Below are 25558 nucleotides of genomic sequence, written 5' to 3' on the forward strand. Positions count from 1 at the left end.
AAGAGAAATGGAAATAGAAATGTTAAGTTTTTAGAAAGTGATTGGATATACAAGTAGCCCTTCACATCTAAGATTAAAAAAACATATCTTTCCACACCACTAGCTGATGTTCCCCTTTTTTCATTCCTCCCACATCCCCTCTGGTTGCCCTGAATATCACTGTGGTACAGATTTTTTAGACTTTAAAGATTCCTTCAACATTGCTTGATAGCATTTTATTAGTGGGGAATAGAAGGAAAAGAAGGGGAAAAGTATTTATATACTGACTCCTATATGTCAGGCATATCTATCTATCTATCTATCTATCTATCTAGAGAGAGAGAGAGAGAGAGAGATAACTTTTACAAATATTATCTCATTCAATCCTCACAATGAACCTGCTGTTATTATCCCAATATTTTAGTTTAGTAAACTGAGGCAAATGCACCTTAAATGACTTGCCCTTGGAACCTACAGGTAGCAAGTGTCTGAGGCCAAATTTGAACTCAGGTCTTCCTGACTCAAGGCGTAGCTATTTATCCACTGTGTCACCAGCTGCCTCAGTTTATAATAATAATTTCTGTTCCTTATCACAACTTTCATGAGTCTGTAAATGTTAACAACCACATAATTGTGATATGGAGGAGCAGTGATATAGTGGGCATTCAATTCTGGGTCTACCACAACTGAATCTGAGCCACTTACAGTCTCTTCACCTCAATTTCCAAATCTGTGAAATGAAGGGTGGTACTAAATAATTTCTGAGATTTCTTCCCTTCTTGCTTCCCACTGTAACGATTGGAATGACGCCACCTGCTGGAGACTTACTGTAGAAGAGTTCCACCCATGAAGCGAAGGTCTTTGAGGGCAAGACCAGGAATCTTTTCTTTGGCGTCAGGAAGTGACGCGGGCTAGTGGGAGGAGGAAGGAAGAGACTGGCACTCGGTCTTACTGTCTTTCCTCTGGACTCTGGTGGAGAGCGGAGCTAGAAATGTGCTCTCCCTTAATAGATAGGAATCTAGGCCTTTTCTCTCTCTCTTTATCAAATTCTTATTCTCCTTAATAAACACTTAAAAGTTCTAACTCTTGCTGAAGCGTATAATTTATTGGCGACCCACTCATTAGATATTTTAGACAGGACTAGCTAGAATTTTAGCCCTTAACACCACCTACCAAGTTCTACAAATTCTGTATATCTCAGCAGCAACTAACTAGAACCTCGGCTACATCATACTACCATCCAATACAAATGGTTTCAACATTCTCTTTTGATTACATGAATCATGACTTCAAAAGGATGGGTTATTAAATGAAAGCAAAATGATACTTGAACAACTTGGAATCATATTTCCTTCTCTGCACCAATCCCATCCTGTTACTACTCTGTTCAAAGAAATACATTAACCTTCTTGGAGGCAGTATGACATAGTAGATGGAGTGCTGGACCTAGATTCAGGAAGACATGGGCCTTGATCCTACCTTTGGTACTTAAGAGCTACTTGACCATGGGCAAGTTGCCTAACCTTATCAAACCTCACTTTCCTCGCTTGTAAAATAATATCTGACAGGGCAGCTAGGTAGCACAGTGGATAAAGCACTGGCCTTGGATTCAGGAGGACCTGAGTTCAAATCGAGCCTCAGGCACTTGACACATTAACTAGCTGTGTGACCCTGGCAAGTCACACTTAACCCTCATTGCCCCTGCCCCCCCCAAATAATAATGATAATAATAATACTGTAGTGCTACCATACAGAGTTGTTATTATGAGGGTCTAATGGGGAAAAAAAGAAATATAGAATGTTTTATATCTTTAAAGCATATTATAGATGGCAATTATTATTATTCATTAATATTCAAACCACCATCCTACCTCATAGTGTTGTTCAGATGCAAGTTGAGGTCCCACTTAGCACTAACTGTGGGAAGACATAACTGTATTGAATGTACCACTGAGGGAGAATGCTTCAAATTTTGGTGAAAGCTGATCCAACTGGCTCTCCACAGGTTTTTAATTCAGTTGTTTGGCACTTCAATAATGTGCATGCCTGCATGGGAAGAGATAAAAATATTAGAGAATGATATGAAAGAGAAAAGACATATTTTTCCCCCAGCAGGAAAGTACTAACGTAGGAAGAGATTGAGATTTTCAAAAATCAGGAGCTTTAGGGGGCAGCTAGGTGGCGAAGTGGATAAAGCACCAGCCCTGGATTCAGGAGAACCTGAGTTCAAATTTGGCCTCAGACACTTGACACTTACTAGCTGTGTGACCCTGGGCAAGTCACTTAACCCCCATTGCCATGAAAAAAAAAAGTCAGGAGTTTTACCTACATATAGGTCACATTATAAACAAATTAGGGAAGCAAAGAAGAAAATATCTTTCTTGTCTGTAGATGGAGAGTTTATGACTAGATAAGAAAAAGAAAGGATCAGAGAAAACAAATGGACAATTCTGATTACATAAAGTTGAAAAGTTTGTACAAACAAAACCAATGCAGTTTAAATTAGAAATCATTAACTAGGGGGATGTAGTGGGGAACTCCTTGCAGTAAGCTTGTTTTGTTTGTTTGTTGGTTTTTTTATGATGATCTTCTATCTAAGAAATATAAGGAACTGATTCAATATATATTGACAACAGTCCCAAATAGATAATGGTCAAAGGCAGTTTTCAAAGGGAAATATACAAGATATCAACAAGCATATAAAAATGCTACAAATAATTAATAAGAAACATAAATTAAACAATTCAAGGTTCTACTTCATGCCTATCTTGTTAGCAGAGAGAAACAGAAAGAGTCAGAGGGAAGTGTGGGGAGTGGTCATGTTAATTATGGGAGGGGCCTTCAGGAAGGCAGGTACATTAGAGCTGTAAATTGTTCCATTTTGGACAACTATTTGAAACGCTGAGCCACAAAGTCAACTAAATTCTGCATACTCTTTGACCCAGCCAATACCATTATGAGGTCTATGCCCCAAAAGAGATCAAAGAAAGAAGAAAAAGGCCCTTTAGGTACAAAATATTATAGCAACTTTATTTGATATAAAAAAGAACTAGAGGAGACAGCTAGTTGTGCAGTGGATAAAGCACGGGCCCTGGATTCAGAAGGACCTGAGTTCAAATCCAGCCTCAGACACTTGACACTTACTAGCTGTTGACCCTGGGCAAGCCACTTAAACCCTCATTGTCCCCCCCCCAAACAAAACAAAACAAAACAAAAGAACTAGAAACAACAGGGGTTCCAATCAATTGGGGAATGGCTTGAACAAAGTATGGTATATTGGAAACGATGGAATAACGCCACCTGCTGGATACTAACTGTTAGAAGAGTTCTGTCCCATGAAGCGAAGGTCTTTGAGGGCAAGACCAGGAGTCTTTGGTATCAGGAAGTGACCCGGACTAGTGGGAGGAGGAAGGAGGAGACGGAGGCGCTCTTTTCCTCTGGACTCTGGTGGAGAAGGGAGCTAGAAATGTGCTCTCCCTTTAATAGATAGAAATCTAGGCCTTTTTCTCTCTCTTTACCAAACTCTTATTCTCCTTAATAAATGCTTAAAAGTCTAACTCTTGCTAAAGTTTATAATTTATTGGCGACCACTCATTAGATATTTTAGACAGTTTAGCTAGAATTTTAGCCCTTAACAGATGGCTGACCACGAAGAGGAAAGCTAACCCTCAGTCTTCTTCTGATCTTCTGGTTGGGTAAGAAATTTCCCCTCCCTCTCCCTTTAACTGCTAAGTACTGGTGTACTGGCTGTGTTTTTCCTTTAAATTTTTTCAAATGGACCTTTTAAACTCCCTAATTACCCTATTTTTTATTTTAGTCTGTTTAACCAGACAAATGGGAGATAAGATCATGTTAATGCTTTGTTTTTGTGGATTTTCTATTTTTCTTTTTATTTTTGTTAAAAGAGCCAGCAACATACTCACACAAGGAAATATCTCCCACTCTCCCAACCATGCTTTTTCAGAGAAACCTGAAGAGATTCCTGCAGCTTTTCCCAATTCTAACACTAATTGTTGCTCTAATTTTGCATGCCTGGAGGCAATGACCCACCCTCTTGAAGCTTTTAATCCCCTAGCACCTGGAGGCAAAGTGGGGGAAGAGGAATCCAGGCCTGAGTTCAAAATCAAGTCTGATTCAAATTGCTCTGGTCCCTCCCCTCCTCTCCAGACCCCACCCTCTACTCCTCCCATGGCCAAGCCCATTGCTTCCCCTGCCTGGGAAGTCCAGAGAACTGATGCGCATGCTCAACTTTCTCTAACTACATTTGCAGCTTCAGGCTCAGCCCTTCCCCAGCCTGGCTGTGCTTCTGAGACAACCTTAGAAAGCCCTTTAAATTCCAGATATGCTCGTTTTGTTCATAATTTTGCTAACCTGCTTTTGTCTTTAATTAGTAATCTTATAAAGCATTTGTATGGTGAAAAGACTGACAGACAATATAGAGGGGTTAAAGAAGAAAAACTTAAGCTGAATAAGAATGACAATCAACATAGTTCAAGACTCTGCTTCTTTTGCCATGGAAGGGTATATATTTTACAGAAATGTAGAAGTAAGCAGCAAGGTATTGATATGAGTATTGGGGATTTTAGATATCGGAATCAAGAGTGTTCTGAATTCACTCAGATTATTAATGTCAGTTCAGAGGTTACATAGGATTTCTATGCTATTACATATACATTTTGGAATTAATGGTATAGGTTTATTTTCATAGAGATTTTAATGCTTTTGAGATTGTGTTTTATACTTAGTTTTTAAAACAAGGAGAATATTTGTAAAAGCTTTTTATAGTCATGTGATCAAGTTTATATTTTATAATACTCTTATTAATATTAAGTTCACATTCATTTAGACTTCCTTAGTTTGAATTTCATTGTCTTTTATTGTTCCATGTGTATTTTCTTCTATTCATTTGTCTATCTAATTTTGAAACATTGCAAGATGGTTTTGATTTCATAATACAATGTTAATTCTAGGAGTATCGTGCTCCCATATTCTGAGTTGTTTGTTTTTGTTATTTTTTCTCAACTGATTATTTGATCAAATTCTTTAAAGCATTTCCCTGGCAAATTGGTTGCCATGGCAAGTGTAAATTGATTCCAGAAGTATTATTTTTGATAAGCATATTCCAAAAAAAAAAAAAAAGAGGGGAACATTTGTAAAAGTTGTCTTTGAGATTGTGTTGTGCTTTAACTTGTATTTAAATATGTTCAGATTTTTCAAAAAAGTAATTGTATACTAAGTTAAAAAAAGGGGTATTATTTGAAATTGTTGCATAATTATATATTGTGTTCTGAGTCAAGATGTATTCACATTTTTTGCAATCATTTATTATCCTCAATTTTTAAATCCATATGAGACTTGGATTATGGGAATTTATCATTTAAGACATTAATTGCCTTTATTCTGAGTTATCAGATGCCAGTTGGCCAAGATGCCATCCAATCACAAGAGAAATACATGCAAGAGCAGACACTGAACTGTCACATGAGGGGAGACATGCATGAAGTCAAGGTATGGCCGAGGGAACGGCTTTTGACTAATGTTGAGGTTGGATTCTCTTGGTTTAATATTTTACTTTATTTTTCCCCACAATATTGTACAGATGGCTGGAAGTATTCATCCCACCCATCTCACTTCTACACCTGGCTTCTATGCTCCCTCCTATATGCCTGATGCCATGGACATCTCAATCCCATGCATCTGATTAAGTCTGACTCAGTTTCTTCCAATATGTTCAGTGGCATGGACATATATTCCATCCACCTATTTTAAGCCTGGCATACTGTATGGGCAGTACATATTGCTCAAGTGTGGGAATGCTCATATCCCATCATTTCTCTGTTCTTTTATGGTAACCCCCATAATTATCTCAGGTGTCATGATAAATACAGTGTTGAATTTGGCCTTGACACCTGTTACCAATTATATTAGATTTTTTAATTTCTCATAGTGGCATGAGGATAATTAGGCAGATGATGCAAAAAGTGATGAAACAAAGATAAAAATTATTTTTAATAATTAATATCGTAGCAATTGTCTTCTCAATTACCCTCCATAAGGGGGGGACTATAGTAATATTATAATTTTAAAGAATGGTTCAATTTTTGTTTTATTATATGTTTCATGTGTAACAACTAAGATTCTGAATTCCCTTAGACATGTTTTTGAGAACTTTCATTGTTTGATTTGATTATTGACAAAGCTATTTTAAAGTTGTGTTAAGCTCAATTTTGTAGGAAATTTTCCTGGCTGATTACCAGCATCCACACATCAACCCCTGAAAAGACTTCCATTCCACGACTACACCTAGAGGACATCTGAGAAAAGACTTTCAGAGACTTTAAGTGAACAGTTTTGATTTGTTGTTTTTGTTGTTTTTTTTTCTCTTTCTGTTATAATATACACCATCTGTAACATGTATTCTCTGCAGAGGCCCTCCCTTTGCAAGACTAATGTCAAAGCGTCGGTTCATGAGGACAAAAAAAAAATCGCCCCTCTGGACAAAACTTTCCTCTCTTCCTTTTCTATATTGTTGTTCACATATTATTAGTTAGCAATAGTTATTATATTGTTTTTACTGTTCCGTCAAGGAAACATTTTGTTTCTTGAGGAACAACAGGGGGGACTGTAATGATTGGAATAACGCCACCTGCTGGATACTAACTGTAGAAGAGTTCTGCCCATGAAGCGAAGGTCTTTGAGGGCAAGACCAGGAGTCTTTGGTATCAGGAAGTGACGCGGACTAGTGGGAGGAGGAAGGAGGAGACGGAGGCGCTCTTTTCCTCTGGACTCTGGTGGAGAAGGGAGCTAGAAATGTGCTCTCCCTTTAATAGATAGAAATCTAGGCCTTTTTCTCTCTCTTTACCAAATTCTTATTCTCCTTAATAAATGCTTAAAAGTCTAACTCTTGCTAAAGTTTATAATTTATTGGCGACCACTCATTAGATATTTTAGACAGTTTAGCTAGAATTTTACCCCTTAACAATATGAATGTAATAGAATAATATTATACCATAAGAAATGATGAAGGCGGCTAGGTGGCGCAGTGAATAAAGCACCAGCCCTAGATTCAGGAGGACCTGAGTTCAAATATGACCTCAGACACTTGACACATACTAGCTGTGTGACCCTGGGCAAGTCACTTAACCCTCATTGCCCTGCCCCCCCCCCAAAATAAAAGAAATTATGAAAATAATCCTTTCATGGCCCCTTTTGGGAGCAGCTAGGTGGCACAGTGGATAGAGCACTGGCCCTGGAGTCAGGAGGACCTGAGTTCAAATCCGGCCTCAGACCCTTGACAATTACTAGCTGTGTGACCCTGGGCAAGTCACTTAACCCCAATTGCCTCACCAAAAAAATAAATAAAAATTTTTAAAAATTTAAAAAATGAAAATAATCATTTCAGAGAAAACTAGGAAGGCATAAATGAATTGCTACATAGTAAAGTGAGCAGAGCTTGGCAAAGAATCTATCCTCTAAGAAGAACACTGCAAAGACAATCAATTTTGCAAAACTTAAGGACTCTGATCATTCAAATGACCCATAATGATTTTAGAAGATTCATTATGAAGCACATCACACACCTCCTGATCCAAGGATGATGGAATCAAGGTACAGAATGAGACACATATTCTTGGATATAGTAAATGTATAGTTTTGTTTTGCTTAAGCTTATTTGCTACAATGATTGTATTTTACTTTCCTGGGGGTGGTGGTGCAAGGTGGGGGGGGGGGTGGGGGTGGAATTAGGAAAGAAGCTATCAATAATTCTGCCCAAAATAAAAAGAAGAAAAGGAAACACAAGGGAATTATTGAAACATTTTTAAATGTACAGAAGAGAACAAAGGTAATTTCAGAAGAAAGCAGATAAGCAGGACAGTTTTGAGACTTACATGTTCAATTTATTAGACATTTTAAAAGAAATTTAAAATGTTCATAATAGAAACCGTTTCTAGTACAGTTCTCTTCTTCTGTTCTGCTTTGTGTGTAGAAATTTTCTCTTTTTGTTCATTGAATTCAGGATTGAAAATAAAATTTAATTCAAATGAATAAAAATAAATTACTGGAGTCAATTCAATCCAGCACACTTTTAAAAAATGTGTGATATGCTCTATAGAATAAAGATAATTTAGACAAAACGAAATCTACTCTAGATATTTTATAAGCAATATTACCTGGAAATAAAATGTTCCTTCAACAGTGTGAAGGCCATCAAAAGCCCCTAACACATAGGCTTCATCACTTCTTTTCTCAGACATCTTGTAGCTCAAGTGACAGCAGAGGTCTTTCTGGCAAACGGTGTAATTTCCTTTGTCTTTAGTAAGTTCAATGAAGGTAAACTCATCAAAGTAGATAATTCCAGGGAAGTTTGGCTGATCAGAAGTGAGTGGCTTGGTACTTTGGGCATAGGCACCCCAATCTACTACTGCAGGGTAGTCAGAAGACAGTCGGGGTCGTGACTTCAGTTCTGATAGCAATAACTGGCCACTTTCTGTTTCCATGTCATAGTGATAAACTTTAACTGCATCTGGTGCATAGATTCCACTCCCTTAGGATAACAAAGCATATTTTTATTAAACAAAAAACTTGGTTTCATCCTTGGGTAGATTTATTTTTTAAACCTTCACAAATTCAGAGGGCCTAAGTATCTCCCAGTTGAACTTAAGGAATAAAATCTAAAATTCTTTTGTTTTTGTTTTGGTTTTTTTTGTTGTTTTTTTAGTGAGGCAATTGGGGTTAAGTGACTTGCCCAGGGTCACACAGCTAGTGTTAAGTGTCTGAGGCCGGATTTGAACTCAAGTCCTCCTGACTCCAGGGCCAGTGCTCTACCCACTGCGCCATCTAGCTGCCCCTAAAATTCTTTTATCAAAAAAAATTCTTCATGGAAAGAACACTGGTCTTATGTGCAGAGAGTTTGAGTTCTGGTATTGACACCAGTTGTGCAGCCCAAAGCCAATCATTTAACCTGAGCATATGTTTCTTCCTCTATAAAATGGGGATGCTTTTCTACTAATCATATTACCACTAGTCTTACTACTAACTGCTACTATAAATGGTAACTGATATTTACCTAACTCTTTAAAGTTAGCCAAATGTTTGAATAGCATTCTCTTATTTGGATTGTTGGGAATACAGGGATTCATGAAGGAGTTGCGATCTTGATATGTGGACTTCTCAGTGTGAGAACTCTCTCTCTCTGCAAAGGCACATCACAACCTTTGACCAAATACAGACGTCCTAAGGAAATGCTTACAGAACATAAGGATTAAATGACTTGTCAAGGGCCACACAGCAGTGTGGAAAGTGCTTTGTACATTTTAAAGCACTATAGAATTGTGAGATGTTAGAAACAGGAAAAAGAAACAGCACGGTCAGTATAGGAACTTTGGAGAAAATCCATTTTATGGCATGTCCGTTAATAAAGAGTGGCTCCACATCAGAAACTTGGTTCTAAGATTACACATTTTTCAACTGAAATGGCTCATGAATGAATGGATAGATGAATGAATGAATGAATGAATGAATGAATGAATGAAGCATTTACTAAGCAATTACTATGTATAAAGCACTATAAAATAGAAATAGAAAATAGAAACATAAAACTCCTTGTTCTCAAAGAACTCACATTCTAATGGGAACAACACATATGGAAGGAAAAAGGATTAGAAAATAAGTAAAAGAGTTGTGATTTACATTAATTAGTAAAGGGAGTAGTAACATTGACAAAGTCACAAATCCTCAGGTATTGGAATAATTAAAAAAAAACACAAGTTCTTTTATTTATATAGCACTTTATGATTACTAAACACTAGAACATCTTTCATTGAATCCATGTAACAACCCTGGGATAGGAAATAGCACAAATATTATTCTCCTCATTTTAAAGATGAAGAAACTAAGGCTTACTAGGTTACCTCCTCAATGTTATATAAATAGTTTAATGGTAGATCTGGGACTCATTCCTACCCAGAACCTTCTCCATTTAAATATATTGAATCCGGGGCAGCCAGGTGGCTCAGTGAATAAAACACTGGCCCTGGATTCAGGAGGACCTGAGTTCAAATCCTGCCTCAGACACTTGACACTTACTAGCTGTGTGACCCTGGGCAAGTCACTTAACCCTCATTGCCCAGCCAAAACAACAACAACAACAAATAAATAAATAAATAGAATCCATTATACAGCACTAGACAGATATTCAATATCTTGATAACTTACTAGTTACTCAAATTATAACTTAGTTTAATAAAAAAAAGTTTAAGCAAAAGATTAGAAAATAATCTAGCATGAAAATCATATTAATTATCCTATGGCTTTGAACAATTAAAAAAATTTCTATGAGCTTAAATTTCCTCATCTGATGGAGGAATCCTTCATTGTCTAAGCATAAATTGTTATGAAGCATAAATGCTGTAATCAGTAGAGTTAACAAGTCTGAAAAGCTAATGGTTGAGTATTAGGGAATGAAATAAGAAAGATCTTAAATTACCTGTCATGTGCATACTGGTGTGGTGAATATTCGCTGAAAGGAGATTGACTCTCATGCCCTTAGCCCAGGATGAATGGAACGGAACAGCAGACAAGAGGGGCAGAGTGTTGAACCAGGCTGTGGGGAACACTATGCTGTCCACTTGGAATTTATCCACTATGAACACAGCAGGATCATAAGAGAATATATCAAAGCACGTGAAAATGCCAAACTTTCCAAAGGGTGTATCAAAGGTCACATATGGTACCTCTTTAGGGTAATTGAACTGAATTTCAGGTGGAAAGAGATTGTGCTGAAATGAAATGGAGAGAAAAGAATTAGAAGTAATCCATCAAATGTGGATGTGTTTAATATCATATGCATGTTTCCTTCATACATGGGTCATGAGAGTTGCATAAAGCTGGTGTATGCAAATGAGAGGAAATTTTACATGGTATTTCACCGGTGTGTGAATTTCAGCATTTCTATCTTTATCTTTTGTATCTTTATACCTTTATATATTGTCTCTTGTATAGGTATTTCTACCTATATCTCCTGTATAAGGCCCCTTCTCTCCATTCACACTGCTACCACAGTGGTGAAGGCCCTCATCACTTTATGCCTGGATTTTTCAGTAGCCTTCTGGTTAGTCTCCCTGCTTCAAGTGTATCCCCATTTTAATCCATCTTCTCATCAGCTGCCAAAGTAAGCACAGGTCTGACTGTGTCATTTCTATTCAAAGTTGTTCATGTTCAAATCTTGAATTTCATTACTCCCTAGTCCAGTAACTGAGGCTAGACAAGCAGGTCTTTGGCCCAGTATGCTAAAGATTAGAGGGTTCTGACAGCACTTAGACTCTTTCAGAAGCACAAAAACACAAAAAAATTAGCAAGAATTATTACTTAAAATAGGAAGTGATCAGATTACATGAATCCTCTGCTAGGGAAACTCCTCCCCTTCTCCCAATATCTCAAAGTGGAATAGTCTTGTTGTCATAGGGTCTTTGTCCCCCAGTTCCCAATTGAATTTGTGTTCACAATTGATTTGATCATGTTTTCATGTTGCTTCTCCCAGGCATACATTTTATAGAATTTGCTTCAAGTCACTTTTTTGTTTTGTTTTGTTTTGTTTTTGTGGGGCAATGAGGGTTAAGTGACTTGCCCAGGGTCACACAGCTAGTAAGTGTAAAGTGTCTGAGGCCGAATTTGAACTCAGGTCCTCCTGAATCCAGGGCCAGTGCTTTATCCACTGCGCCATCTAGCTGCCCCTCAAGTCACTTTTAGGAAGCTTGTTCTTGGAATGGAAAATGCTATTTAGAATTTTATGGAGCTGTTTGGTTTCCTTTATTCTTTATATCTTCTTGTTATAAAGCACTTCCTACTATATGAAGCACTAAGATAGCATTAAAGTGTTTGGTATGCTTATTCAAATCAGAAAGCCAACACTGACAATCAGATTAGTTTCAGTCAGTAAACCCTTCTTTTAATCAATGCCTGAGGTTTTGTTTTTGTTTGTTTGTTTGTGTCTGAATAATGCAGACATCTGGTTTTCACTTTTGGTTATGTTGTCTCAAAGTTGTTGGATGGAGTAGCCTGTGGGACAAAGATCTGCCAATGCCTTACCCCTGTCAAATGCTTGACAAAAAAGAAAAGGGGAAGAAAGTGAAGTAATTTGCTGGATAATCAGCCAAATATTATGCTGAGGAGTACATAATTCTACTTCCTTTTCAGAGGGTACAAAAGTCCTACTTACTGTTAAAAGCAATTTAAGTATCTCTCAGATGCTTTTTTATCAATATTCAGAGCCCTTACCTTTTCTCTTTCAAATTAAGAATTTAATTAAAAAGAAATGAATGTTAATTATTTTGCTGTACACAATTTTATTCCTCACCTTATGGTATCGAGCCACCAGTTTCCCTTCTGAATCAAACACCACATCAGTGTTGTATTGGTACCGGCCATCTGGTGGGCACTTGGAGTCACTGACATCACATTCTTTCTTGTCTCCAATATTTGCTACCACATAGATAGAGTTCTCTCTGGCTAAGCAGCTGAGTCTTGTTTGTACTGGTGTATGGCCAAATCTAGTTCAAATTTGAATTCAACAGGTGTTTCTATAAATAATTGTTTAGTTCATCCTACATACAAAGTGTTATATCTTAACAGCTTAAGTGTCATCCCCAAAGTTACTGGAGAATGTGATGGAAAATAAGTCACAACATCTCTCAGAGCCTTCCAGTTCTCTTACTGACATTTACCTTTCCATTAACTGCAGTATATATATTTTTTATTTTAAATTGGGGGGTGGGGGCAGGGCAATGGGGGTTAAGTGACTTGCCCAGGGTCACACAGCTAGTAAGTGTCAAGTGTCTGAGGCTGGATTGGAACTCAGGTCCCCCTGAATTCAGGGCCAGTGCTTTATCTACTGCGCCACCTAGCTGCCCCCTGTAGTATATTTTAATAACCCAAGAGTGATATGTTGGAGTGTAACCAGGTAGGAGTGAAATGAAATGCATCTTTTTTAGGTGAAAAGACAAACAGCATTTTCTCTTATTATGGACCACACAGGCAACCAAAGATAGGATCTGGAATTTCAGCTATGGTACAGAGATGAAAGTATTTTTTTTTCATGCTCAAATAATCTATCCAAAATCTGAAAATCTAACAGGCATAATGTACTACAGGTTACAAGATCAGGAAAGAGTAAACGGCTCAGGATAAGCCATCATCACCACTGAAGCCCTATATTCTGGTGAGAGCAGGGGATTGGAAACCCAGAGACTTGAATTCTAGTCCTGGCTTTATCATAAAATAGATGAATTATGTTAGTCCAAGCCAAATGTTTTTGTTCTGGTTCATCTTGTGCTGGTCTAAGAATTTTACCTCTAACAAAATAGTATAGATGCCTCAGATCATCCCTCTTAATTATGGCCCAATACTCTTGAAAATCAATAGCTATTATCATAGTGATGAATGTGAGAGCTAAAGGGGACCTCAGAGGACACACAATGCAACTTCTTGAACAACAATCTCTTCTGTAACATACCCAATAATTTGTCCTCCAACTTAAAGGTCTCCAGTGAGGTACAACCCACTTCCTCCTGAAGCAACCCTTTCCATTTTTTTTTTCATTCCATTTTTCAATAGTTCTACTTGTTTGGAAGTCTTTTCTGACATCCATCCTAAATATGCCCTTTCACATCTTCCACCTGTTGTTCCCAGTTCTGCCAATTCTGGTCCAAGAAAAGCCACTCAGACCTTCAAAAATTTAAAGGTTGTTATCATGTGCCCCTAAGTCTTTTTCTTTCCCTCTCTAGTCCTGCACACCTCCTTATTATAGCATAAGAGAACATTAGGTTCTTTGTGCTGACCACCACAATGTCGATTGCTTGAAAGTTTGTAATTCATTAAAAACTCTCAGATCTTATTTTAGGAAAGCTTCTAACCATTATTCCCCCATCTTATACTTGTGAAGTTGATTTTTTAAACATGAAATGCAAAATTTTACACTAATCTTTACTAAATTGCCTATTGTCATATTCATTGACATTTAAATTTATGATCATTATTTTTTTTAAAATTAATCATATTAAATTCTTGCCAATGCTCTAGTCTATCAAGATACTTTTGTATCCTGACGATGTAATAGCTATATCTCCCAGCTTTTTACCATTTGAAAGATAATCATCCCATGTATGCCTTTATTCAAATCATTGATAAGAGTATTAAACAGAATAGGGTCAAACACACATCCTGGATGAACTACTTTTGGACAATCTGATTTCTCTATCATACCTTCATGTCCCATGCAGTACACTCTCTTACTCTTCATGATCTTTTCAGCTTTCTTGCATGTGTTGTCTTCCCCTCTTAGATTGTAAGCACCTTGGGGGCAGTAACTGTCTCTTTTCATATTTGTATCCCTACCCCTTAGCACAGTACCTAGCACATAGTATATACTTAATAAAATTTTATCAATTTTTCACTATTGACATATCCCAGAGAAACAACATAAAAGACCTCTTTTTCAAGCTGACACTGAATCATTAATGAATACCTAATGGTATTATTCTCTAGCCCACATCTGTCTATCCTGCCACAAGAATTGCTTTGTCGAATGCTTTGCTAAAATCATCGGAAATTATATTCAGAGTACTCTCCTGGGGAAGCTAGGTGGTGCAGAATCCAGGTGCACCGGCCTTGAATTCAGGAGGACCTGAGTTCAAATCTAGCCTCAGACACTTGACACTAGCTGTGTGACCCTGGGCAAGTCATTTAGCCCTCATTGCCCTACAAAAAAAAAAAAAAGAGTACTCTCCTGATCTATCAGTCTAGTGTCAAAATAATAATAAGGCAACTCTAGCATACCCTGCTCTTGAAGAAGTTCTTTGTAATCACTGTTTCTTTCTCTGGACCATCAGATCTTAAGAGATTAAGAGCTGGAAGGGAAGTTGGAAAGCCCCCTAAGTTTCATTCCCTCATTTTACACACGAGAATCTGAAGCCCAAAGAGGGCAAATGACTTTCCTACAATCAATTAGCTAGTAGTAACTGGGGCAGGATTTGAACCCAGGTTTTCCTGACTCAAACTCCAAAACTCAGTTCACTGGACCATGTTGCCTTAAACTGAGATCCATATTAAAGCTGAATCACTTCTTGGCAGATACATTGTAGAGGGGAATCTTGGACAACATGATAACTGATTTCTTTCTGACTCTGAAATTCTGCTTTGCCCTTCTTGAGTCCTCTGGTACTCTACTTCAAAGATAATTAGTACATTTAGAATGGGACAAGGCTTTCAAACCTAACCTCATTCATTTTGCTGATGAGGAAACAGTTCAGAGAATTTAAGTGACTTGCTCAAGGACACTCAAATGTTAAAGCCAAAATTTGAACTCTAGCATTTTTTCCCTCTTCTCCAAGCTACCTTTAAATCTTCTTTGAACACTGTTTCTTTTTCATAAAGAAAATCTTTTCATTACAAATTGGGAAGAGTTGGATAGCATTCTTTACATAGTAATTCTTCATTAGAATGCAGTCCTTTAGTGAATCTCCCTCCTAACTTTCTTTCAGACTAAATAATACACAGTAGTAATGTAGTAAGAGAACTGGATTTTGAGTCAGAAGACTTGGTTTCATATCCTGGCTCTTTCACTAACTTGAATGTGACCTTTACTCTCCAGACCTTCAATTTTCTCATCTATAAAATGGGGAAAATAATACTTGCATGGCTTACCTCACAGGTTTCTTATGATGATCTAATGAAAGAACATAAGTAAATGCTTTGTAACTATAAAACCTTTTATAACTGTATATGATTATTATCAGTATTCAGTTATAGAAGTTGTATTAGTTTTCTGGGTTATCAACTCAGGGAAATGAGAAAAATTCAGGACCTTGTGTCCTCCTGAATCACAGCCAAAGCATACAGTGAATGCTCTCTGTCTGCACTGGGAAAAGCTCCAAAAATCAGCTTATTACAGAGTGGAGCAAAATTCATGAAGGACATTCAGTATTTAATACTTCCTTTATTTTTTGTTTTTAATTTACAACACCATAGCATCATTTAAAATATATTTAGCAAATGAATTCACATTACATGTGAAAAACCAAATCTCATAAATGACAAAAATAAAGAAAAAATAATTTTCAAAAAGTTATTACAACATCATGATTTTTGGTCCACTCCATACTTGTCATTGTAACGGTGTCTGTGATAATAAAACACAAAATCCAATAAATTTGTTCAGATACTAACAGAGAAGGTTAGAGTTGTACAACTCTCACTGAATCTCTTGTATTAGTAATTCTACACTTTGACTTCCAGGAGATGGTGAGTACCTGTTAACCAAATTCAACATATCATCTTGATTTTATGCATGAAAAGTATCCTTCAGAAGTGGTATCTAAATTGAATCTTGTAAAATAAACAACATTTTAAAGACACTAAGGAAGCTTGCTGTTCAAAGGAAAACTGTGGTAAAATCTTTGTAAAGTGATCCTATAGATGATATGTGGCAAATGCAGTTTTTCATGTTGTTTTATTCAAAGCAGAGTACACCTATAATGGTCCCATCAATGATGACAATACCCTCAATGGACAGGTAAACAGACTTGGTTCCTTCTATTAAAGGATTTAGTTTAAAAAGAAGGAATGGGGGCAGCTAGATGGTGCAGTGGATAAAGCACTGGCCCTGAATTCAGGAGGACCTGAGTTCAAATCTGACCTCAGGCACTTAGCACTTACTAGCTGTGTGACCCTGGGCAAGTCACTTAATCTTCATTTTCCCACCCCCAAAGAATTAATTTGACACATTTATCTCTATAATTTATTATATATAAATATTATTGAATGGCATTGAACCTGTGATTACTCTAGTATAAGGAACTAAAAATGAGGAAAATCCCTCTACTAGGAGAGATTGGCAGCTGCTTTGCACTTTGTAAACACAAAACACATGTCTAATGGAAAAAAAGGTATGTATTAATAACATTAAAATGTCTAAATAGTAATTAGGAGCCATACATACTCAAAGGACTTTGTACAGTAAAAACCTACTTACATCAGTGGGATTTTTAAAAAAACAGGTTTGTGGATAACAACTTTGCTTCTAATAAATATTGGTCCTGAATTTAATAAAACATTTATTGTAAAAGCAGAAAGCTCTTTCCATGTGTGAATGTGTGTGTGTACCACTTTCTTCTGCAATAGGTGACATGCCAAATGATATTCAGGTTATGAAAAATTTGAATCAGTGAGTCTGGGACATTTGTGTGAATGAAGCCTGATTTTTTTAGACTCCCAGCCCAGCGTGTTGCTATGGAGGTGAAAGATTCAAGTAGAAGCTATTCCAGAGAACACCAGTGTGCTAATATCTATTGAACTTGGCTTTCAGGGTCTACATTTTTTTTGGCAAATGCTGGAAAAAGAAAGCAACTCTTTATCTTGTGATACATAGGGAATGCAGCATCCTGTTACAGCAATATTACAGATTTTGCATATTTTTAAATTAATTTTTGTGGGTGTTTGGAAGTATTGTTTTATTGGTGTAGTGAAGCAATGATAGGTGTGGTATAGATCCCTGCAACACAACTCATCTATAACTCAAAGTAAAGGAATTGCCTATGTACTGGGTGAGAGGGAGGGAGGTTAAGTGGTCCATGGCCATTCTGCTAGTATGCTAGTAGTATGTGTCAGCAGCAGGACAAAACCAAGTCTTCCTGATTCCAATGATATCTTTCTATCCAATCTACAATACTTTCTCTTGATCATTTATAATTTTCTACATGTAAATATTATGAAATGGCACTGGACCTGTGATTAGTATAAGGGACTGCCAATGAGAAAACTCCCTCTATTAGTACAAATTGGCATCTACTTTGGAAGTTATAGTCTTAGTTACTTGGAGAATGGAGAAGTTCAATGACTAGGTCAGAATTACATAGCCATTAAGTATCAGAGACAAGACTGGAACCTAGGTCTTCCTAGGTATAACCTGAGTTAATAAATTCACTTTAAAGTTACTATATATAGAACCACCTCTTCTTTATTTAGACAGGAACAATAATTAAAATACCTGTTTGGTTCAGTACATGGAATCCAGTCCACTTGAGGGTCTGGGATGTCTTCTAGGTAGGGGTAAATGGTTTCTCTTGTGAAAACCCAGCCATAAATGCCATCTTCAGGAGTCACAATAATATGTGCACCCTGTTCAAAACAATGGATTTTAGAATGCAGAAAGATACAGTTTGTCATCTTACATAACAAATGGGCAAAGCCTAGAAAGTCAATGATTTGCCAAAGGTTACACACATTATTGACTGGGGAACTAGAACCCAGGTCTCAATAATCTTAGCTAGGTTCTTATCTCTATGAAGGATTACAGGACTGTTGATCATCTGACCCAACTTCTCAAAAACCAGAAGAGACCCAAAGATGTTAAATGACTTTCCCATTGTCACACAAGTAGTAAGTGGCAGAGTCAGGATTTGAACCCAAACCCTCTGATTCTAAACCCAGCATTCTTTCTATCCTTATCACATCAGGTAAAAATCAAAGCAGTTTCTCAATATGAACCAAAGCACACAGCTCTTCAACTTCTTTCTGCCCCAACATATTACCCAGCAAGGAACAACCATACCTTTTCAGCTGCCAATTTGATTGCTTTCTCCAACACATCTAAGTTCTTGTTCATCAGCATCAGGGCATCTTCCTGGGAAACAGATGTTTCTGTCCTATTTGGCATTATAACAGCATGTTCATATACAGCAGCCACGAATGTGTCTAAGGCACCTACATTGAGGACACAGGCTGCCAAAGCTGTCACACAAACAGGAAACCAGGAAGAAACCATGGCTGGGGTTGAGTATCTCTGAAATAGAGAGCATGAATACCCGATTATTTATATGTGGGGAAACAGCTACACAGTGTGTCACTGTCAGCTGCTGGGCATGTCAATTAATACATTATGCAATCCAACATTGAGAAGGAAGGTTGTGCAAGACAATTGTTATATCCAAATGAAGCAAGAAGAATTGGATAGAACATATAATATTATTTTGGGGGGCAGGGCAATGAGGGTTAAGCAAATTGGCCAGGGCCACACAGCTAGTAAGTGTCAAGTGTCTGAGGCTGGATTTGAACTCAGGTCCTCCTGAATCCAGGGCCAGTGCTTTATCCACTGCGCCACCTAGCTGCCCCATAATATTATTTTTGATATTTTTGAAAGCCCAATTCTAAATTATCAAAGAAGTAGTCCTATTAATTGGACATTATTTTCCTAGTAAATTCTTATTTATGTACTCTCTCCTCCCCCATTTCCCTTGTTGCTAGTGTTCCCCTTTCTGAGATCACCTTGTATTCATCTTTTATATTACTTATATACTTATATAATGAGTGACTTGCCACTGAACAGTCCTTAAGGATTTCTCAGACTACCACTGAAGTGATTCCCCATGTGGATAGTTATTTCCCATGTAGATGAAGCTAGAGAGCCTACATCCAGGAGAGTTGTGATGGTGTGTAATTGAAATGCTTGGAAAGATGGTGAAGTTTATGTAGATGATACATAGCTGGTTCTGGTCCACTAACCACATGGTAAGTGTAATTGATTGGCTGTGGATGTTTAGCTGGAACTAGAGGTGTATCTAAAAGATATTATTTGGCCTATTCTCTATTTCTTGGTTTGATTTTTCCTCTCTTTGTTTCAGTTGACTCCTTCCAGATGATGGTGTTCTGGTGAGAGATGAGAGACAATTCTGTAAGGGGGGAGGGAGAACCCTATATCAGGCAAACACTTGCCTGGTAAACACAGGCCTTCGTTCTTTTTCACAGAATTTTTAAAAATTTCAGGTAAAGAAGATAACCAGAACTTTGTTAGCTTTAAAAGGTCAAGAGAGTACATCACCAGAGGTAAAGGAAATCTAGTCCATGATGGGTTTTATAGCCAGCCAAGCCAGCATCAATGCCCAAAAAAGAGAGAAACAGAGTGAGCTCCCAAACTCATGACACGATCACTCCAAAAATCATCCAAATAATGCCATAGGAAAATGCCCGGAGCAGCAAAACTCACAGAAGAATGTGCTGAAATCATCTTCTAACCAAGAACGGCTTGGAAGGTCAGAAGGAGGGAGCTGCAGTGCTAATACAGGAGTCGAGCCCAACTCCACAGTCACCCTGACACAGATCCAGTACCAGGGAGGCTCCACCAGAAAAGGAGACACCCCCCCCCCACTCCCAGAGCCTCTGAATCAGCTGAAGTGCCACTGTGGTCTGGAACTAAGCTCACAGTCTGGTGAGAGGGCTGAGCCCTGGGCAGGGGGGAGACTACAGGGGTCTATGCTGGTGCTAAGGCAGAACTTGGATTTTACACCCCTGCTGAGAACCAGGAGGTAGGCTCGAGTAGCAGTGGCCCACGTGGGGGAGGGGCACAGGTTCTTTGGAGCTAACAACCACAACACACAAAGCTGGTTGATTAGCAAGTTGGTCTGGGGTCATCTAAGGACCTGGGAACAGGCTGGGCAAGGGAAGAACCTGATTCTCCTTAAATCATACCACCTGGGACTTCTTAAACTTGGGATACTGCAGCCTGGAAACAGTGCCCCACTTTAAGGAGCTAAAAGTGAAGTAAAAGAAAGGCAAGATAAGCTGACAGAGAAAGGTGAGGACATAGAAAGTTTCTTCAGGAACAAGGAAGACTGAGGGGCACCCTCAGAGGAAGATGTCAACATCAGGGGCCCTATATCTAAAGCTTCCAAGAAAAATATGAATTGGTCTCAGGCCATAAAGGTGCTCAAAAAGGACTTTAAAGATAAAGTTAGAGAGGTAGAGGAAAAAATGGAAAGAGAAATGAGGTTGATGCAGGAAAAACATGAGAAAAAAGTCAAAAGCTTGAAAAGTCAAATTGGCCAAATGGAAAAGGAGGTACAAAAGCTCTGTGATGAAAATAATTGCCTAAGAATTAGGATTGAACAAATGGAAGCCAGTGACTTTATGAGAAACCAAGACACAATAAAGCAAATCCAAATGAATAAAAAAGTAGAGGGCAATGTGAAATATCTTCTGGGAAAAACTGCTGACCTGGAAAATAGGTCCAGGAGAGGATAATTTGAAAATTATTGGTCTACCTGAAAACCATGATCAAGGAAAAAGCTTAGACACCATCTTCCAAGATATTCTCAGGGAAAAATGCCCTGAAATTCTAGAAGAAGAAGCTAAAATAGAAATTGAAAGAATCTACCGATCACCTCCAGAAAGAGATCCCAAAAGGAAAACTACGAGTATTATAAGCCAAATTTCAGAGCTCTCAGGTCAAGGAGAAAATATTGCAAGCTGCCAAAAAAGAAAGAATTCAAGTACTGTGGAGCCCCAGTCAGGATAGCACAAGATCTAGCAGCTTCTACATTAAAGGACTGGAGGGCATGGAATATAATATTCCAAAGGGCAAAGGAAATGGGATTACAACCAAGAATCGCCTACCCAGCAAAACAGCGTAATCTTTCAGCGGAAAAAATGGGACTTTAATGAAAAAGAAGATTTTCAGATATTTGTGATGAAAAGACCTGAATTGAATGGCAAATTTGACTTTCAAATACAAGACCCTAAAGAACCATAAAAAATTGGAGCGGGGGGACATACCTGGGGTCATACAGTGGGTGACTGTCTTGTGTCTGAGGCCAGGTTTTGGCTGGGATCCCCCTGGAACCAGGGGTGATGCTTTGTCCACTGTGTCACTTAGCTAGGTGATGACATCTTTAGGGTTAAATTGAGGGGTGAAGGGAATTCACGGGGCGGGGGGGGGGGGGAGGGGGGAGGGGGGAGGGGGAAGGGCAGAGGTGAAATCCTACATAAAAGAAACAGGAAAAGGCTTATGGAGTGGGGGAAGAGATAGGAGAGGAGCAGGGCAGTAAATGAATTTTACACTCATCAGAAAAGGCTCAAAGACTCATCAGAGCTGCCTCAAGGAGGGACTAACAGACACACCCAACTGGGTGTAGTAATCTGTTTAATCTGGGCAGTAAATGAGCCCAACACTCATCAGAATTGGCTCAAAGACCTCAATCTCATTAGAATTGGATCAAGGAGGGGCAGCTAGGTGGCACAGTGGATAGAGCAGTGGCCCTTGAGTCAGGAGTACCTGAGTTCAGATCTGGCCTCAGACACTTAACACTTACTAGCTGTGTGACCTTGGGCAAGTCACTTAACCCCAAATGCCTCACTTAAAAAAAAATTTTTAAATAAAAAAAATTGGATCAAGGAGGGAATAATGTACACACTCAATTGGGTGGAGTAATCTCTCTAACCCTGCAGGAAAATAGGAGGGGAATGGGATAAAGAGAGAGGGGCAAAAGAAGGAAGGGCAGATTGGGGAGGAGTACAGACAGAAGCAAATCCCTTTTGAAGAGTGATAGGATGAAAGAAGATGGATAATAGAATAAATATCATGGGGAAGGGAATAGGATGGAAGGGAAACAGTTAACAGTAGTAATCGTGAAAAAGAGAAAAGGGGGAAAAATTGTACAAAAAATATTTATAGCAACTCTTGGTGGAGGCTAAGAATTGAGAATCAAGGGAATGTCCATCAATTGAGGAATGATGGAAGCTGTGCTATATGACTGGTGGAATGGTCTTGTGCTATAGGAAATGATAAACAGGATGATCCCAGAAAAACCTGGAAAGACTAATGAACATCGATGTATAGTGAAGTGAGCAGAGCTGGGAGGACATTGTGCATAGTGACAGCAGTATTATTCAATGAGCAATTGTGAATGACTTAACTACTCTCAGCAGTGCAATGATCCAAGACAATCCCAAGGAACTAATGAGGAAGCTTACTATGCACCCCTATAGAAAGAACTGATAAAAAGAACACTTGTGGATTGTACATATATAACTTGGTTGCGATCTTGTGGAGGGGGGATGAAAGGGAGGGAGGGAGAAAAATTTGGAACTCTAAATCTTATGAAAATGAATGTTGAAAATTACCCTTACATGTAACTGGAAAATAAATGTTTGTTACTAAAAGAGAGAGAGAGAGAGAGAGAGAGAGAGAGAGAGAGAGAGAGAGAGAGAGAAACAATTTTCCACACCCCTTGAGATGGTAGCTGAGAAAGGACTCATCTAGGAGCAATGCCACCTTTAGACATGAACCCTACTGCTTTCAAAAAAGGAAAAAGAGTTTGAATCTGGGACTTTAAGTCACATGGGGCACCAAATGATGTGGGATAGAATTTGGGGTCAAATTGATCATGAATCGTCCCAAAAGAATTAGAAGACTCAGTAACTCAGTTTCCCAAGTTTTATTGCAATACTGTGAATGACCACAGGGAGAGAACCAGAATAGTAGAAAGGTATCTCTCCAATAGTGAAAGGAAAGACAGTTATATTTATAGTATGGATAAATTGATTATCACTCTCATTATAATATTCTCCACCTTTGGGAGGTACAGGGGAGGGCTTATCCTAATTTGGAAATCCTGGGGTCCTAAGCCAACCTCCAAGGTGGGTACCTTTTTCAGTGGAGGTGTGTTTGGGGGGTTTACACATCATAAGGTGAATCTAGGGACAAATTTGGCCTTTTCTGTGCATGTCTCTTTCTGGTTCCCATGACTAGTTTCAAAATATCTCCATTTTTCATTAGAATTTCTATACCCTTGTCGTTTAGTCTAAGGTAACCCTTTTTTCACCTCCTACATCATTCCCCCCTTTTCATATACCCTGGGAAAAAAGACGACGATCATCTCTTCTGTTACTGCTTCCTGCTGAGTTGGGGGTGAAGTAGGGGCCCACGGGGGTGTAGGGGAGGGTTATGAATTGAGGGAGATGTAGGAACTAGTGTTACAAATGCAAGAACCACAACACAAAACACAAATGATTTACAAACAGACCAAGGGGCAACAGGGACCCTAATACAGAATAAATCTAAGAATTCCATGAAAAACTGGACAAAACAAGCAGTTGTGAACAGTTTCAGCCATCCAGGTAATCTCTGTATGGCAGCTCAACCTTCAGGAGGTTGTTCTGAACCATACAGACTTCGCCCCAGTCCAGGACCACATTTGCCAGAGAGTTAAAGCACTCTTCCAATTCTTGTAACCCTAATGCAGTAGAATTAGAAACTCATTCCATTACCAAAGTTAAATTTTTAAGCATAGCTTCATGTTCCAGTTACCCAACAAAAGGAATAGTGAGGACAGCAGTTTTCCAGACCCACCAAAGAAAATTATCCCAGGTTCCTCTTCTGACTTTAATATGAGAGGAGGCAGTAGCATTCTTATTCTATAATTCAAAAAGCCCAAGATAACATATGAATTTAAGCAAGTGGTAGTTAACACTAAAGACAGAGTCTCCTCCTTGGTTTAGGAAGGGGAAATACCTTTGGCGCACAATAGGGTGCAAGGGGATCAGGGCTAGGGTGGACCGGAGAATGGACCTGGCAACTAATCTAGCAGCAAGGTCTGCCCTGTGATTCCCTTGTACTATGGAGTTGGTAGCTTGGTGTCCTTGGCAGCACATAACAGAGATCTGACTGGGCAGATTTATGATAAAACCTAAAATGCATAACTATGTTTCCTAGTTACCAACCTCCCTCTCATCTGCAATGGGGAGGAATTTCACATTCTTCTAAACCAGAAAGATACCCAGTTAATTTAATCTTATCATACCACCATGTAAACATTAGCAGGCAGATGACAAACCTGAATATTAATATACCTTGCTGTTTGACATATCAAGTGACCACACATTTAAACTGAAAACAGTAAGATCTTACATACTTGCATTGTGCTCATTTCTTCTACTGACTACTTGCTCTAATTATAGAAATCTGCTATAAAAGAAAAAGCAGGGACATGATTATAAGGCCAGGATAAAACATCCTTAGCTCTGTTTGATTTCAGGTAAAAGTTACAAGTGACCACCAGTCATACAGTAATAGCCAAATTCAGGGATAGCCAGGTGGGGAAACATTTCCTATTCAGTAGGAACACAATGAGCCAAAAGGAGCCTACCTCAGATTGAGTCCGAAATTTTCCTCTTGACTTTTTCCCAGATACCTCCACCTGTAAGCAGCACATTCCCTCTTGTGGCATTGATTTGTGGTATTCTCTCCAGTACTTGGATTACTGGCTTAACCATCCAAACAATTATACCTGAATTCAAAACTCAAAACAATATAAATTACTGTCCCCAAAATATTTTATCTTAAATAGCAAACCTCTACTCTCATGAAATTGCAATGAGCAAAAAAGATTTACCAGGACACACATATGTTGCTTGTTTTTTCCTTCCTTCTCAGATTTAAACTTTATCTTTATGTGAAGATCAATCATTAGAAATTACTTCTATACAATAAGCAACCTTATAAACCTTCAGCAAAACCATTCCTTGTAACAAGCTCTTTTCTGGCAAGTTTACAAATTTTAAAAAGTCTAGAAGGCCTTTTTATGTGTAATGTCTGTCTTAGAGGAAACAACTAATGTACCTGTTTTTGTTAAAACCATCAATTGCTTTGTTTCCAATAATTTTAACACAATTACAAGTTTAACACAATTTTAACACATATACATCAATTTAAAAATAACTTTAAAACTTTAACAGTATTCTTTGGTTTCTTCCA

At 38.2% G+C, this 25558-nt stretch overlaps 1 protein-coding gene across 1 annotated transcript; it reads right to left on the reverse strand.

The window, feature by feature from the left end:
* Nucleotides 1–1853: 1853 nt before the first annotated feature.
* On the reverse strand, nt 1854–25035 carry LOC122755673 (vascular non-inflammatory molecule 3-like). The gene is given in 8 exon segments (XM_044004406.1): nt 1854–1958; nt 1960–2025; nt 8151–8524; nt 10466–10757; nt 12335–12527; nt 18020–18150; nt 18584–18814; nt 24951–25035. Coding segments are annotated over 8 exon segments (1434 nt in total). The 5' UTR covers nt 25032–25035; the 3' UTR covers nt 1854–1892.
* Nucleotides 25036–25558: the final 523 nt, after the last annotated feature.

This window comes from Dromiciops gliroides, chromosome 4, assembly GCF_019393635.1.
Source record: "Dromiciops gliroides isolate mDroGli1 chromosome 4, mDroGli1.pri, whole genome shotgun sequence".
Taxonomy (NCBI): domain Eukaryota; kingdom Metazoa; phylum Chordata; class Mammalia; order Microbiotheria; family Microbiotheriidae; genus Dromiciops; species Dromiciops gliroides.